The following is an 18,329-nucleotide window of genomic DNA, read 5'->3' as shown; positions in this document are numbered from 1 at the left end:
CGAAGGGCCTGTTCTGTGCTGTATTGTTCTATGTTCTCTATGTTCAGTAGCAGTGGTGGACTCTCCCTCTTTATGGGCATTTAAGCGGGCATTGGATAGGCATATGGAGGATAGTGGGCTAGTGTAGGTTAGGTGGGCTTGGATCGGCGCAACATCGAGGGCCAAAGGGCCTGTACTGCACTGTATTCTTCTATGTTCTATGTTCTATACGCTGATATCTGGGTATGTCAGTATCTACATACACCGATATCTGGGTATGTCAGTATTTATACATATGCTGATATCTGGGTATATAAATGTCTATACATACAGCAATAGCTGGATATATAAGTATCTATACATATGCCGATCACTGGGTATATAAATATCTATACGTATGCCGATAGCTGGGTATATAAGTATCTAAATCTGCTGATAGCTGGGTATATAAGTATCTATCCATATACTGATAGCTGTGTATATAAGTATTTATCCATATATCGATAGCTGGGTATATAAGTATCTATACCTATGCCAATAGCTGGGTATTTAAGTGTCTATACATATACCGATAGCTGGGTATGTCAGTATCTATACAAATGCTGATATCTGGGTATATAAGTATCTATATGTATGCCGATAGCTGGGTATATAAGGATCTATGCACATACTGATGGCTGGGTATATAAGTATCTGTATGTATGCCAATCGCTGGGTATATAAGTATCTATACGTATGCCGATAGCTGGGTATATAAGGATCTATGCATATATTGATGGCTGGGTATATAAGTATCTAATTGTATGCCGATCGCTGGGTATATAAGTATCTGTACCTATGCCAATAGCTGGGTATATAGGTATCTATATGTACAGCGATAGCTAGGTATATAAGTTATTATACTGATAGCTGGGTATGTCAGTATCTATACATACGCTGATATCTGGGTATATAAGTGTCTATACATACAGCAATAGCTGGGTATATAAGTATCTACACATACCGATAGCTGGGTATATCAGTATCTATACGTATGCCGATAGCTGGGTATTTAAGTATCTATACATATACCGATAGCTGGGTATGTCACTATCTATACAAATGCTGATATCTGGGTATATAAGTATCTATACATATATCGATAGCTGGGTATATAATTATCTATCCATATACTGATAGCTGGGTACATAACTATCTACATATACCGATAGCTGGGTAAATAATTATCTATACGTATGCCGATAGCTGGATATACCCATATCTGGTGGGGACAAGCAATGGCGCTCAGCTGATTCGCTTGGAGAGTTCTCCATTATTCTTCCTGTCTTCCTTTTATTAGACCCTAACTTCCCATCTCAGTTTAATATTATCAAGTGAATACCTTTGACTCTGATCTCAAAAACAATATTGTGTAACTCCACCAATGTTGGGCAATCATTGCCTTTTAATATTATAAAGAAATTGCATCTCTCCCCTCAGATACGGTGCCAGATATCGATTGGAACTTGCTTTACATTGCAGTAACACGGGCAAAAAGGCACCTGGTGATGAACAAATCTTTGGAATGTCTGCTGTCCTTTGCTGGTGTGAGTACACTCAGTGCGTTCCTTTCTTTCCTTTTGTCTTTTGCTGAGATATTGGATACCTGAGAGGTTGTGTGGCACTGTGGTTCACAAGCACCCCTTGGTTCCTCTGTGCTGCAGGCTCTTGCCCCCCTGTGTTAAAGCAGCTCCCTGAAGATGCTGCCTCTTCTTTCAGCCTTCAGGCAGACCTGTGACAAATACTAGCTGTGGGTCTCGCATTTGTTCCAATCATTCTGGCCTCTTTTAGCTAAAATCCAATTGTTTGGGGAGGGGGTGGGGCCTACAGTTTTAAAGAAAGCTCTACTTGCAGTTATTTTGCATATATCTCATTAAAAGTTATAAGCACTGAAAATGCTTCACACGTGATGAATTGGTTTAAAGGGCAGTGTCTGTTATACTGTGGCAAGGTCTTGCACATCTTTCAAGCAGAAATGAGATGATGGGCCTCTGTAATGAGTTGACTTGTTTCAGGCACTTAATTAGATCCTTAATTTTTAATTCATTTGTAGAACGTCAATGTCACTGGCTGACTAATATTTATTGCCTGTCCCTAGTTTTCCAGAGAAAGTAGTGGTGAGTTGCCTCTAGAACTGCTGCAGTCCATATGATATAGGTGGAACCACAATGCCTTTAGGGAGGGTTTTGAGGATTTTGACCCAGTAATAGTGAAGGAATGGTGATATGTTTCCAAGTGAATATATAATGAGTGGCTTGGAAGGGAACTTGAAGATGGTGGTGTTCCTATGTATCTGCTGCCCTTGTCCTTCTAGATGGAAGTGACCATGGGTTTGGAAGGTGCTGTCTGAGATATTGGACACCACTGGAGGAGGCTGAGAAGGATCTTCCACTTTGTACTTCTGATTAAAGATTAAATGCTTCCGCCTTATCTTTGCACTAATATGATTGTGGTATTGCTTGGCTTTGTCTGTCATTTGCTGCTTATGCTGTTTTGCCACGCAATTAATCCTGTTTGGTAGCTTCACCAGGTTGACGTGTAATTTTCAGGTATGCCTGGTGCTACTCCTGAAATGCCTTCCTCCACTCTCCATTGAACCAGGGTTGATCCTGTGGCTAGATGGTAATGGTTGAGTGGGGGTTATGCTGGGCTGTGAAGCTGCAGATTGTGCTGGAGTACAGTTCTGCTGCTGCTCAGGGCCCACAGTGCCTCATGGATGCCCAGTCTTGAGTTGCTAGATTTGTTTAAAGTCTGTCCCATTGAGCATGATGATAGTACCACACAACACCATGGAGGTTATTCTCAATGTGAAGGCAGCTGTTTCTATTAGCCCAAACCTGTCCATGGAAGAGAAAAATCCACAAGGGTAATTTGTTATCACTCATTTGCAGTGGGAAATTCCCAATTAGTGGGAATTTATGAAGGTAGGAAAAGCCTGAGGATATTTGATTTACGCATTCTGGAGAAAGCAAGTGGCTTTGAAACAGTCTAATCCAGATTTTTGGCATGTGTTGTTTTAGGCATAAAGACGTTTCCTTTCTGACAATGGTTTTGTTGTTCAGTCATTTGATGTGAATGGAACGCAACAAAAAACGTTGAACAAACAAAAGAACCCTCATTCACAGCAGCGATTTGCTTTAAGATTCAATCTGTGATTTCTGATGATTTTTCTTAACCCTGTCATTTCTCTATTGCTGTCTGCTGCCTCTACAGTTATTGTGACAGCTACTGGGTTTCTGAAGCAAATACTTTTGTCCCAGATGGCCCAAGAAAAGTAGCATCTGTATGTTAAAAATTTACAATTCGTCTTAAATCCTTTCAATTTGGGCCCACATCGTGCAACCACTCCTCTTCAATGTTCCTTGTTAGCAAGTTCACCCTCACTCTTCCCACAGTCTCACGGTCTCCTTCACTGTAAAATCTCAAATGTTCAGATGATCGGAGGGGAGACCACCTGCCATTCAACCCTTCAAGTCCACACTGGCCCTCCGAAGAGCATCCCAACCAGTCCCACCCCTCTACCCTATTCCTGAAAGCCTGTGTTTCCCATGGCTAATCCACATCCCTGGACACTGTGGGTAATTGAGCATGGCCAATCCAGCTAACCTGCTCATGTTTGGCCTGTTGTTGTGGGGGGGGAACCGGAGCACCTGGAGGAAACCCGCGCAGACACTGGGAGAATGTGCAAACTCCACACAGACAGTCACCCGGGTCTAGAATCAAACCCGGGTCTCTGGCACTGTGAAGAAGCAGTGCTAACCACTGCTGTTAAATCATGGTGAACGATGAACCAGCTTGGGGGTCTGAATGATCTTTTCCAGCTTCTGTTTGTGCTATTCTTATTGTCCATGGGAAGTGCGGAAACAGCTGTGTTTAAAGTATGGCATGTTATACCAGTTTATGTCTTGTTCACAACATTTACACCTGCAGCGAGCTTAGTTGACTTGGGCTTGTGTGTTGCTTTGGAGTCACAGAGATGTATAGCATGGAAACAGACCCTTCAGTCCCACCCGTCCATGCTGACCAGATATTCCAACCCAATCTAGTCCCACCTGCCAGCACCCGGCCCATACCCCTCCACCCTACCGGTTCATATACCCATCCAAATGCCTTTTAAATGTTGCAATTGTACCAGCCTCCACCGCTTCCTCTGGCAGCTCATTCCATACACGCACCACCCTCTGTGTAAAAAAGTTGCCCCTTAGGTCTCTTTTATATCTTTCCCCTGTCACCCTAAACCTATACCCTCTAGTTCTGGACTCCCCCACCCCAGGGAAAAGACTTGTCTATTTATCCGATCCATATGAATGTCTTGGTCCACTTTGGGATTGACGCGGGCCATGAGGAGTGAAGCTGAGCAACACCTCACCTGCTTTGTGTATGGGCTGCTGTTTCTTTGCTGCTTTTAGGAATTGTTTCCTATCTTTTTAAAACTCAGTTTAATTTCAACACTTACAGGAGTATTTTCTGAAGCCAGAGCTGACATCCAGTTTGCTCAGAGAGGGGCTTCTCCTTCGGTGCCATGCAAGAGGGTGTTCAAATCACATTGAGAGTGAAACTGTATTAACTCTGAGGAAAATCTCGAATCCACAGGTGTGTAATTTTTAAAGGGGCTTTTTGAAGGGGGTTGATAAAATGATGGCTTCTTGTTGGTAAACAGAACGGTAATCCCTTGGTAAATGACATAGAAGGCAGAAGTGGGTACTGAAGGTGCTGGAGATCAGAGTCAAGATTAGAGTGCTGCTGGAAAAGCACAGCAGGTCAGGCAGCATCCGAGTAGCAGGAAAATCAACGTTTTGGCCAAAAGCCCTTCATCAGGAATGACATACAAACCTAGAAACGTAGAAAATAGGAGTAGGCCTTTCAATCCTTTGAGCCTGCTCTGCTGTTGGATGAGATATGGAAATGTGTTGCTGGAAAAGCGCAGCCGTCCTGAAGAACGGCTAATGCCCGAAACGTCGATTCTCCTGTTCCCTAGATGCTGCCTGACCTGCTGCGCTTTTCCAGCAACACATTTCCATCTCTGATCTCCAGCATCTGCAGACCTCACTTTCTCCCTGCTGTTGGATGAGCATGGGTAATTATCTAACTCTGCATCCTAGATTAGAGTGGTGCTGGAAAAGCACAGCAGGTTAGGCAGCATCATTAGGAATGCTCATTTATGATGAAGGGCTTTTGCCCAAAATGTCGATTTTCCTGCTCCTCGGATGCTGCCTGGCCTGCTGTGCTTTTCCAGCACCACTCTAATCTAGACTCTGGTTTCTCGCATCTGCAGTCCTTGTTTTTATCTAACTCCATATCCTGTTCCCACTTTGTTTCCATTCTCTTTGGTCCCTTTTAGCCCGAAGAGCTATATCTAATGCCGCCTTGAAAACATTCAATGTTTTGGACTCATTAGCTTTCTGTGGCTGAGAATTCCGCAGGCTCACCACTCTCTGGGTGAAGACATGTCTTCTCATCCCAGTCCTGCATGGTCTCCCCTGTATCCTTCGACACCTGGTTCTGGACTCCTTGGTCTTCCTGTGTTTGCTCTGTCTCGTCCTGTTACAAAATACTGCCTGAACTGCTGAGTATTTTCTAGCATTTTAACTACTTTTTATTTCACTTTTCCAGCCACTGCAGTATTTTACTTCCCTGCTTCTCAACTAGTCACTTGCTTCCTGAGCCTTTTAGTCTTTAGGTTTTACCAGATCTAAAAGAAGACTATCTCCACGGTGATCTGGGCTGTGTCAATGACCTGAGATTTGCTGTTTGTTTTTTTGGGCAAAATGCACACCCTATAAAATTGAACCTGTGAGAGATGGAAACAGTAACACTTCTGAAGATGGGTGTGCTGTACCCACTCTCTACCCACTCTAACTCACTTAACCTTACTTAGACCTGGCAAACCTATGCATACAGTGGAAAGAAGCAAGGTTTAAAAATTTCACACCTTCTTGTGATGTAGCCAATATACAAAAGAAAACACGCCAGCTTCCTGTTGCTCATCCAGGGACGACTGAGTTACCCAATTGGGCAATAGCTTGAAGTTGACGGGGGAAGAAATCTCCGCCATCCGCTCTAACTGTCCAGTTCCTGTTGCTAAGCCAGGCTAACTGGCCAGCAATGTTGTAGGGAACTGCAGACCTGCCAGGCTCAGTATCTGCTTCTTGAATAGGTGCCCATTTCCTGTTACCTGGCATGTGATCTTGAATCAGCTTGTTTCCCCTAAGGCTGTGGGATTGAGCACTTGGCTGTGGTGCAGGAGGTACTGGGAGTTCCTTTTGAGTGACTTGGTGAGAAATTTACTTGGCTATTAAATGAGAGTGCTTGACCACCATTATGACCTGTCACCAATGAAGGATGGCTGGCCTCAACTGCTGGGCACCTGGAAACTCGACCCCAACACCAGCTGGAGGCAAGACTGGCTCCAGTTAGAAGGCACATTGACTTGTGCTGCCTAAAGCATGTCTATAAATGACAGGACAAGATGAGTCTTGAACATCAATGCAGAGCGGTACTCACTGTCCTGGTCCACATTTGTTTGAACAAGGATAAGAGAAGGCTACTTGGCCCTTTGAACCTGCCTCACCGTTTAATAAGATCATACCTGATCTGATTTTAACCTCAAATTTATATTCCAACATATCCCTGATAATCTTTCACCCCTTGACCATCACCATTGCCTTAAAAATATGTTTAAAAATTCTGCGTCCACTACCTTTTGAGAAAGGGTATACCAATGCCTCATAACCCTCTGAGAGAAAAGAAAACATGTCATTCTGTTGATTTCTGGCTGTTGAAGGCAGTGTCAACTCCATGAATATCCAACATGCAATTTCTAATCTGCAATAAGTTCACCTTTGGTTCCGTGGCAGAAGGGCTTTTAAGATTGGACTCTGCACCTTCAGTACACATGATAAACATTAACCATGGTTTCCATTGCTGGTCATTATCTAGCGTGGTCATCAGCCACATCGTGGAAACAAAGTGCAGGACCAGCAAGTTCATAAACAAAGTTGTTCCATTTTGATGCTGATATAACCTTACTTGAAAAGCATTCTGTTTCCTGCTTTTGTTAAGGAGATGGAGGAGAAAGTGAGGTCTGCAGACGCTGGAGATCAAAGCTGAAACTTTATTGCTGGAACAGCACAGCAGGTCAGGCAGCATCTAGGGAACAGAAGATTCGACGTTTCGGGCACATGCCCTTCTTCAGGAAGAAGGGCATGTGCCCGAAACGTCGAATCTTCTGTTCCCTAGATGCTGCCTGACCTGCTGTGCTGTTCCAGCAATAAAGTTTCAGCTTTGTTAAGGAGATGGCAGGGAGCAGCAAGGGATCCTTGCCCTGTCCACGCAGTCGAGCAGCTCCTGAACTGGAGACCCAAGGCATGTGGACCAGCAAGTGCACCAGATGTGGTCAGTCAGGGTTGTTCTAATCAATGAAAATGTAGCTGTCATAGAAGGATTAGTAAAGCTGTTTGGAGAGGCGGTAGCCTAGTGGGTATTATCATGAGAGTATTAATGCAGAGTATAATAGTTCAAATCCTGCCATGGCAGTCAGTGGAATTTGAATTCTATAAATTCCTAGAATTAAGAGTCTGATGATGATCGCGAAACCATTGTTGATTGTCAGGAAAAACTTACCTGATTCAGTGATGTTCTTTAGGGAAGGAAACTGCCATCGTTAGCTGATCTAGTCTATACATGACCCACAGCAATGTGGTTGACACGTAATTGCCCTCTGGGCGATTAGGAATGGGGGCTGAATGCCAAGCCAGGAAAGCCCACAGCCCGTGAATGAATAAGAAAAAAAATCAGTGGTTTCTTTATTGGAAGCTGAAACTAGATCCATACAATGTTAACCAGGAGACTGGGAGGCACATGTGACCTTCGTTGCTTATGTTCTGAGTCCAGAGTTAAGCACTACTACATCATATTCTGACACTGTGATAGTAATTGACACCAGTTTAAGATACAATTCCATAAAGGTAAATGCACCTCAGGGCGCCTGGATTCTGTTCTAAAGGCCTGACTTAGTCTTTACACACTGCCAGCATCACACAATCCAACAGAGATCCCAGAGTGTTATGGATTTGTTTTCTTCTATTGCTTTGTTACCTGTGAGTGACCTGTGAGCTTTGGTCCGAATGAGCAGCAGTCAGCAAAAAAAAACAATAAATGGAATTGCACTTGATTTTCTGAACAAGGAACATCTTCAACAAATGTTCTGCACTGCACACGCCTCTCAGCTTTGTTTCAACCACTTCAAAGCCCCATTTCAGGATGTTGTGCAATCACAAATTCATTTACTTAATTGTGCAAGATTTGCTAAATTGCTACTACTCACAGCATTAAAGCATTGCATAACCTGTTGGCAGTCTGAAGGAATGCAGTTCTCATGCTGTTCTGGGACATATACAGGTTGAGCTGACTGTAATACCACACACCTTCTCATTCCTGACATGAAGCATAGGCATGTATCTGAAGTGGAGAAAGGCTCTCTGTAAGCAAAGAAGAAGTTCACACTTACAGGAAGGAACAAGAGGCAAGTGAGACACATTTAACATGAAAGGATGGTTGGTATGGGGGAGGGAATAAGTCACTTTAATACTGTTGAACCGTATCCAAGTGGGAGCAGAAATACAAGGCTATCAGTTTATTGCCATGTACTGTTTTGTGAAGTTAGCTTTCCAAGAATGTTCACTTTGTCCTCGTTCTGTTTCTCTTCGCTCCTGTAATGTGACAGAGTGAGGGTGAAGATGCTGGAGGTCCCCTTTGCTGTGGATGTGCAAAGCAACGGATTGGCCCATTGACTTACCTCATGGCACCCCCCGAGCTGGTCAAATCAATGGTGTAGAGCAAGGAGCATGGGGTGGTGACCCCACAAGATGGCAAACCTGAGGCTCAGTGGGGTGAGAATGTACGATGGATTCCAGAAGTGATTGGAAAGCTCTGTAATTTATTTTGTGCTGGGCCATTGTGAATAATTTTAATCCTGGTGCTGACAATAAATAAAACCATTATAGTCAGGCCAATAGGAATGTCTCTATGCAATATCCAATCTTCCCTTACTGAAAAGTGGAAGACTTTCTACCCTGGATCAAATCAACTTGAATGTAAAGTTTGTCTATATTTGTTTTGTAATAATGAATGTAAATATCCCTGAAGGAACAATGAAATGACCATTTACACCTAAACAAAACCTTTGCGTATATGTATATTTTTGTTTGTAAAAGTATTATTTGTAGTGTAATTATCATGTTTGTTCTGGTCTTCAGGCTTCCCATAGGCTCTTGTTACTCCTTTGTTTGAAAGATCCCTTGCTAGCAGTTCAGAGCAGATCAGAAGACCTCCATCGGTGTCTTGACCAACATTTATGCCTCAGTCACCATCCCAAAAATGGATAATCCAGTTGTTAATCTCAGTAGAATCTTACCTGAAGTTGCCAAGGTGCAGTTTTTATTGAGTTTCATGGAGGGTTTCTTCATGAGGCTTAGCAGGATTTCTTACACTGACTTCCCCAGCCTGCCTCATTAACTACTCCTCTTGTCCAATAGATTTCTCCCACTTGTCGTAGGAAGTACCCGCCATTGATGGAACATTCTGGGCTCTCTGGCACCGGTGTCATCTTTAACAACTCATTGTGCACTTATCAAGCACTGGCAGTCTGTGGTTACCCTGCGTGGTTTGTGACATTTACCCCAGCCACGGTAGATCACGTTCTCCGCTTTGAGGACAGGGTCCTGGTGGATAGGGTGTTGCATAGGAAGTGCAGCCTTTCCCTCAGGATTGGCAGAAGCCACTCACCAGGTTACCACCCTGCTCGGTGCACTCTCAGCTCTTTGGCGAAATGCCCATCACTTTCTGCTCTGTGAAGGTAAGTGCCATCAGCATCATTTTTCTATATCTTGGAACTCACTATATCTTTGGTGGGAGGTGGATACAGTCGCAATGTCACTATTGCCACCAACATCTCCCCCCACTTGCTTGCTCTCTCACCCACTTTATCATCACTAACCCTTCATGTCATCTGAACTACCTACTCACTCACTCAGGACATCTCTCAGCCCACAATATGGCAGAAAGAGCCAGAATGGGCAGTGGGCTACCTAACATTCTGCTCCAGGGAGAAGATCCTGACCAGAGCAGCTGACTGAATGTGAGAAAACCCCTGGCCTGATATTGGAGGCTCCCCTTTCCAGGAGGTCAAGGCCAGGCAGAGACGCTGTCAGCATTGAAGTGAGCAAAGTTTGTAAGCACTAAGAAGCCATCATTCAACCTCGAGATGCAACCCTGGTCCAACCCATGAGCAGGGTGACTGCCTCTGCATGCAGGATTGCTCTGAGAGATGCTGTACTGTAAGTGGATCATAGATGATGCAGAGAGGCCAGAATGTTTCAATGGATATCAATGTTCATGATCATGGGATGCATATGGTCACTGCCCATGGAGTGTGCACTCTAATGTTGGTGTGCTGTCTCCAAGATAGAAGTCTGGACAAGCAAGCTGAAGTCACCAGGTTCCTGCTCCAACTTCCGTTTTTGGGAATTTTCATCATCCGGTTTCTTTTTTGTCTTTTATTTCTTGTTTTTCTTTTTCATTTCCTTTTTTAAAAGTCCCCCACACCCTACTGCAGAACAGCAGAAGTGCTTATTTCTCCCCATGTCCTGGTGTCGGTGCAGAAAACCTTATTTCATAATCCACCAACAGGAAGAAAAAAAAATCACCCGAGTGGCCAGTGACAAGCAGTGCCCTTCCTTTAGGGGCACTGCCACATGAATTAAACAGTGATGGGAATGGCAGGGATTAAATCAAAATAAGATCAGAGGGGGAAATAAAACACTCAACACCCTGTGGTGTCCACTTCTCCCTCAAAACCTCAAGGCTGGTGGTAGACACCACATGAGATACCTGGGCTCAAGTGTAACCATGGAAGAGGGGCAGGCAATTGGCCCTAATGACCCCCTCTACAGCCCGCTGTCTGGACCTGTTAATGGCCAGCCTGGTTAGGAACATCCAGATTTTTCTCTTTTTTTTTGTTTTCCCCCACACTACTGCCTGACAGCGATAGTGCTTATATTTTCCCAGCACCCATGTTGTGTGTGAGCAGGTGTTGGACACAGTGAAAAACAACAGGTGTGTAAATCTTTATTTAAATTCCACCACCAGGAAGAAAGGAATCACCTGAGTGGTCAGTGACAAGCAGTGCCCTTCTCATCAAAGGGCAATGCTACCTGAATAAAAAGGTGAAGGGGAGGGCAGGGATTATATTGGAGTTGGATGGGGAACTAATACATTCCATTCCCTGTAGGGGCCACCTCTCCCAGAACAGCTCAAGAGTGTTGGTGGATACCGCATGCTCATTCTCCAGAGACACCCGGGCTCTAACGTAACCGCAGAAGAGGGGCAGGCCTAACGACCCCCACCACGGCCCACTGCCTGGACCTGTTTATGGCCAGTTAGGCCAGGCCCAGGAGCAGACCCACGAGGAGGTCTTCAGACCTGCCCTCCCTCCTCCGTACCAGGTGCTCAAAGATCAGGAGCGTGGGACTGAACTGCAACCAAAAACAGAGAAGGAGGTTTTTGAGGAAATCAAAAGGGGAGTGCAAACGTCCACACCCAATATGTACTTGGTCCACGGACTCCTCAGCACCACAGATCAAGCAGTTGGGCTGGGAGTCCGTGCACCACCGCAATCTGGTTGCAGGGAACTGCTGCCTGCAGCACCCTCCACTCCAGATCCCTGAGAGAAAGGGGGAGGACCCCTGCATAGAGAGTCCTCCTCTGGGGAAATATCCAGTTTTTTTTAAAATTATTTTTTAAATTTTTTTTTATTAACCCCCACACAACCGCCTAACTGTGGTAGTGCTTATTTTTTCCCCAGCACCCATGTTGGGTGTGTGCAGGTGTGAGACACAGTGAGAGATGCAAGGTGGACGAATCTTTATTCAATTTCCACCACCAGGAAGAAAGGAAACACCCGCGTGGCCAGTGACAAACACTGCCCTTCACATCAAAGGGCAGTGCTGTGTGATCAAACAGTGAAGGGGAGGGTAGGGACTAAATCAAAATAGAGTTGGCGGGGGAAATAATGCACTCCACTCCCTGCGGCGCCCACCTCCCCCTGAACAACTCCAGGGTGTTGGTGGACACCGCGTGCTCCTTCTCCAAGGACACCCGGGCTCTAACGTAACCGCGGCAGAGGGGCAGGCAGTCGGCCCTAACGACCCACTCCACAGCCCGCTGCCTGGACCTGTTTATGGTCAGTTTGGCCAGGCCCAGGAGCAGACCCACGAGGAGGTCTTCAGACCTGCCCTCCCTCCTCCGTGCTGGGTGCCCGAAGATCAGGAGCATGGGACTGAAGTGCAACCAAAAGCAGAGGAGGAGGTTTTTAAGAAAATGAAAAAGGGAGTGCAAACGCCCACACCCAATATATACATGGTCCACGGACTCCACAGCGCCACAGAACAAGCAGTTGAGCTGGGAGTCTATGAGGACCCCTGCATAGAAAGTCCTCCTCTGGGGAAATATCCAGTTTTTAATCTGGAAGGTGGGAGACTGTGTGTTATTGAGGTTGGATTAAATGGTACTGAGCAATTCATTCCAGATAATAAGTCTCTGACTGCTCTAACCATAGAATCCCTACAGTGTGGAAACAGGTCAGTTGGCTCAACAAGTCCATGCTGGCCCTCCAAAGAGTAACTTATCCTGACCTATTCCCCTATTACTCTACATTTATCCTTAACTAACGCAGCTAACCTACACATCCCTGAATACTCTGGGGAATTCACCTAACCTGCACATCTTTTGACTGTGGGAGGAAACTCATACAGACACGGGGAAAATGTACAAACTGCACAACAGACAGTCACCCAAGGCTGGAACTGAACCCAGGTCCTTGGCACTATGCAGCAGCAGTGCTAACCAATGGGCCATTGTGCTACTGAGAATCATTTCTCAGCACCCAAGACGGTTGGAGAATATGACTCTGTCGAGAAGGACCTTGCTGGATGTTTAGCCTGGTTTTCCCAAATTTCTCACCAAAGCTCACGTTGTTCAGGATCAGGGAAGATTCTGCCCTATGCTTCTGTCTGAAGGAGTTTGCTAGGCTGACATTTTCCGACATTGCTTGGAGGTGTCGGTGTTGGACTGGGGTGGGCAAAGTCAAAAATCACACAACACCAGGTTATTGTCCAACAGGTTTATTTGGAAGCACTAGCTTTCGGAGTATCCATAACCACCTGATGAAGGAGCAGCGCTCCGAAAGTTAATGCTTCCAAATAAACTTGTTGGACTATAACCTGGTGTGTGTTTTTTTAACTTCCTACATTATAACGGTGACTTCACTTTGCAGCCTAATTTAGTACTACTTTGAAGGGCAATGGGCTGCCCTGACATTGTGACTGGCTCTACAACTGCAAGTTGTTTTTTCAGTGCGTGTGCCTCCCTGATTCCCTTGCGAATTATTTAATTCTTCGCTGTTTGAGAAATGAGGAAATATTCTGCTGCTGAGAGGCAGTGTTTTAACATCACGGACAGCATTGGTTTTTACTGACAGACGTGAGGCCTTTTCCTGAAATGGGAGAGTGGTCCCTTGCAAAGTCAAAGACCCAACTGTTTATTGCAGTTTGTACTCAGGTGGAGTTACATACCATAGAAACAGACACTTTGGTCCAACTAATCCACGCTGACCAGATATCATAAACTGATCTAGTCCCAGCTGCCAGCATTTAGCCCATATCCCTCTAAACCCTTCCGATTCATATACCCATCCAGATGCCTTTTAAATGTTGTAATTGTACCAGCCTCCACCACTTCCTCTGGCAGTTCATTCCATACACACACCACCCGCTGTGTTAAAAAGTTGCCCCTTAGGTCCCTTTTATATCTTTCCCCTCGCACCCTAAATCTATGCACTCTAGTTCCGGACCAAGGAAAAGACCATGACTGTTTACCCTATCCATGCCCCTCATGATTTTATAAACCTCTATGAGGTCACCCCCTCAGCCTCATTTGATTCTCCCACCTGTCTCCTTTGTTAACCTCCAAAGATAAAACCTGACCTTTCTGTACATCTTGACCATGGGCAAACACCACATATTTTCACAAATTGTCCAGGCAGTCATTTATGGTATTGTTCATTCAATTTACTTTCTGACTGTCTTTCTCTCTCTTCCATTACTGCAAGGGCTCTTGTTTTGCTACTGAGCGTGCTAAATGTGAATTGTCACATGTACCGAGGCACAGTGAAAAGCTTTGTCTTGCGAGCAATACAGGCAGATCACAGAGTTAAGTAGCATAGTTAAGCAAATAATAGGTAAACAGCTTGAACTTTACTCTGGCTGGGGATGGCCAATATGTCTGTGACCCAAACACAATGCAGACATTTGGAGAGTGAGAGGCTGTACAATGGCAGGGGTTGGGGTGGTTGTGAGGAAGAGGGCTGTATTTTTTTGGGGGGGTGGAACGGGGAGTGGTGCAGAGAAAGATCCTGCAAAAGGCACATCAATGGAATGCTCAGCCAACTGGGATCCCGGAGAACTTATATAGTCACTGAAGTGATGAATTCCTTGCCAATGAATGTTCAGTTAGTTAGTTGAAGGCCACACAAGATCAGAAGCTTCTGCACAGTGGAAAAATATTGTGGATGTTAATGTAAGCACTCTGTCAGCTGAGTAATTCCATGTGGAACAGTCTTATTGCATAAGGATTTGCATTTGTGTGTTAACAAAGCATTTCACATACTGTGAATTACTTAAGATGCAAAAATTGTGTTAAAAGCCAAACTGTTTAATTTTACTAATCCATAGAATATAAGATTAGGCTGATGTCCTTTTGAAATGTGTGCTAGTTAATTTTTTAGAAAAAAAAAGCAACTGGTGCTCACATTTATGCCTGTTATGTTTAAGCACTGTGGTTGATAAAACAATTAAAGATTTCCTTTGTCCTGCGGTTTTACATTTAATAGAACTGAGATGGCAATTGAAGATATTGATGAATTCTTGAGATTCTGTTTCTGTGTTAGTGCAAACACCCCATAGGGAAATACAAGTACAGAACACAATGTTACTGCATCATACAGTGAGTGAATCACCAATAAAGGACAGAGTGAGATTGAAAAAGTAGTCTCTGCAAATAAAAAAAAAGACCTTGAGGAAATTTCAAGAGGAGCACTAAGAAAATATTCTATATGCTTTTTGGACCAACTTTTATTGAAAATCTCCATGCATCCCCCACATACACACACACACACACAACCTGGATTTACACACAATTTACAGCTGGATTATTATGATCAGCAAGGATGTTATTGGTTGTAAAAAATATTTTGAGTCTCTCCACATATATACCGAAAGACTTCACTTCAGAAACAATTTACAAGAACGGCTCCAGGAATGAGAAACTTTAGCAATGAGGATAGATTAAAGAGGTTGGGACTGTTCCTTAGGGTGAAGAAGACCGAGAGGAGTTTTGATTGAAGTTTTTGAAATCATGAGTAGGTTGGACAAAGTAGAGAAGGAGAAAATGTTCCTGTTTATAAAAGGAACTAGAATGAGACAGCATAGATCTAAAGTGATGTGCAAACATAGCAAGGATGTAGTGAAAAAAATCTTGTTCACAGAGTATGAAATGCACTAATGTCCAGGGAAGTGCAGGCTAGGTGGATTAGCCATGGTAAATTTAGAGTTATGGGGATGGGAGGTGGGTCTGCTTGAGATGTTCTTTGGAGGATCTGAGCAGACTCGATGGGCTGAATGGCCTGTTTCTGCACTGCTTGGATTCTGTGATTCACTACCTGGAAATGTTGTGCAGACAGGTTGCATTGAGGCATTCAAGTGGGCATCGGCTGACTACTTCAATAGAAAAGGCAGGAGTTAGGCACGGGGTAATAGAATGGGTGCAGGTATGATGGGCCAAATGGCCTGCTGTGCTGTAACCATTCAGTAGTAATTATATCTATATTCTCCCAGTCTACCTATAGATGCAGCCATCTTCGAAAGGCCCGACCACTTTTCATGAAAACAGTTTTTAAAATAATTTATTTCTCAGCAAAAAAAAAGTCTCTCAATTCCTCTGCTGGGAGTTGGAAGCTTCTGTAACCAGCTCACTGCCAGGCTGGATATATTTGCACAGCAGAAAAGAGAGTGTGTATCACCTGGAAAAGTCAGGTGATACATTCCTGATGAAGGGCTCCTGCCCGAAACAGCGATTTTCCTGCTCCTCGGGTGCTGGCTAACCTGCTGTGCTTTTCCAGCACCACTCTATTCTTGCCACTAACACCTGGAAAAGTCAGGTACCCAATGGAGCTGGTCTATTCAGGAGTGAACGTCAACAGGTTAATACATATACAAATAGCCACCAGAGGGTGCTACTACAGAGTGATGAGGAAACTTGTGACACAATCATGTATCACTTAGTTTGAAACATTTATTATTGCTACAATACAAGGCAATGTTGTATCAGAATTCATACAATTGTAAATGTTAACCATGGATATCATAACATCTCACTATCACTGATGTTCATACGTACAATCAATTGTTTACTCCATAAAGCCCAGTTCTTATCATGATATTCGACTAAATTTAGATCATAAGATATAGGAGCAAGAGTTTATCTGCTCTCTAACTCATAGATGTTGCTAAGCTTTGAGCTATAGGGAGAGGCTGAGGCTACATTCTCGAGAGCATCAGAAGATGAGATGGGCAGCACGGTGGCTCAGTGTTTAGCATTACTATCTCATAGTACCAGGGACCCAGGTTCAATCCCAGCCTTGGGTGACTGTGTGAGTTTGTACATTTTCTCTGTATCTGCATGAGTTTCATCCGGGTGCTCTGGTTTCTCCCGTTGTCCAATTAGATTAGGTGGAGTGGCTGTACCAAATTGCCTGTCGTGTGTAGACTAGGTGGGTTTGCCATGGGAAATGCAAGGTTACAGAGATGGGGTGGGTGTGGATGGGATGCCCTTTGGAGGGCCAGTGTGGACTTTTGGGTCAAATGACCCCCTTCCACTGTATGGATTCTATGTTCTACAGTCATAGACATGTACAGTCAGTCCAACTCGTCCATGCTGATCAGATATTCTACATTTATGTAGTCTTATTTGCCAGCATTTGGCCCATATCGCTCTAAACCCCTCCGTATTCATGTACCCATCCAGATGCCTTTTCAATGTTGCAATTGTACCAGCCTCCACCACTTCCTCTGGCTGTTCATTCCATACATGCACTGCCTTCTGCTTGAAAACGTTACCCCTTAGATCCCTTTTACATCTTTCCCATCTCAGCTTAAACCTATGCCCTGTAGTTTTGGACTCCTCTATCCCAGGGAAAAGACCTTGTCTATTTACCCTATCCATGCCCCTCATGATTTCATAAGCCTCCATAAGGTCACCCCTCAGCCTCTGATACTCCACGGAAAATAGCTCCATCCTATTCAACCTCTCCCTATAGCTAAAATCCTCCAACCCTGGCAACATCCTTGTAAATCTTTTCTGAACTCCTTCAAGCTTCACAAGATCTTTCCTATAGCAAGGAGACCAGACAATCAAACGTGGCCTAACTAATGTCCTGTATGGCCAGAACATGAACTCCCAACTCCTATGCTCAATGCACTGACCAATAAAGGCAAGTGTACCAAATGCCTTCCTCAGTACCCTGGCTATTTGTGACTCTGCATGCAAGGAACTATGAACCTGCATGCCAAGGTCCCTTTGTTTGGCAACACTCCCCAGGACCTTACCATTAAGTATATAAGTCATGCCCTGATTTGCAACTCCTGACAAATTAACAAGATCTTACTAATTAGCTCTGCTGCTTGATACTTTGTATTCCTTTTTAAAATTCAATTAAATTCATGTTTAATCTTGTGTTAAACTTTCTTTCTGAGGTTTGCTGAACAGCTCCTTGAATGAGAAATAAATTGACAAGTCGCTCTTATGAAAAGGCTGAACAAACCGAAAAGGTTCAGCTTTCTATTAACATGAATCGAATCAGCTTTATATTCCAATGAAAGCTTTTTTCAAAAAAAGAGCTCTTAGTTACCCATAGAAACAAACTTAAGAGGCTTCATATTTTGCCAGAAAACCGTTTGAAGCATCTGCTTTTAATCACTTAGACGCCGATTCCAATTCATGTCAACTTATTTTATATAGCATTGTTGAATAATAACATGCACTAATCTTACTTCAACTTAGCAGTTTTGGGCCAATTGTAAAACTAATGATAAGAATGGCAAGACATAAGCCCAGCCTTCTCATACATTAAACACCAATTTTACATCAAAAATAAACAAGATGCAAACTAAGATCAGAAAACAAACCTACTTGATCTA

The 18,329-nt window shown here is 44.0% G+C and overlaps 1 protein-coding gene across 3 annotated transcripts in view; it reads left to right on the top strand.

Moving 5' to 3' along the window:
• The window catches only part of fbxo18 (F-box DNA helicase 1), a 51,876-nt gene extending 42,658 nt beyond the window's left edge, over positions 1-9,218 (top strand). For all 3 annotated transcript variants that reach the window (XM_043714061.1, XM_043714059.1, XM_043714060.1), the window contains 3 exons: positions 1,459-1,565; positions 4,477-4,611; positions 8,744-9,218. In XM_043714061.1, the coding sequence (XP_043569996.1) occupies positions 1,459-1,565; positions 4,477-4,611; positions 8,744-8,854 (353 nt within the window). In that variant the 3' untranslated portion in view covers positions 8,855-9,218. The remainder of the gene's footprint in view (positions 1-1,458; positions 1,566-4,476; positions 4,612-8,743) is intronic.
• The last annotated feature ends 9,111 nt before the right edge of the window (positions 9,219-18,329 follow it).

Source organism: Chiloscyllium plagiosum, chromosome 23, assembly GCF_004010195.1.
Source record: "Chiloscyllium plagiosum isolate BGI_BamShark_2017 chromosome 23, ASM401019v2, whole genome shotgun sequence".
Lineage (NCBI taxonomy): Eukaryota > Metazoa > Chordata > Chondrichthyes > Orectolobiformes > Hemiscylliidae > Chiloscyllium > Chiloscyllium plagiosum.
The sequence above is the reverse complement of the archived record's forward strand: the minus strand, read 5'-3'. Positions and strand labels throughout refer to the sequence as shown.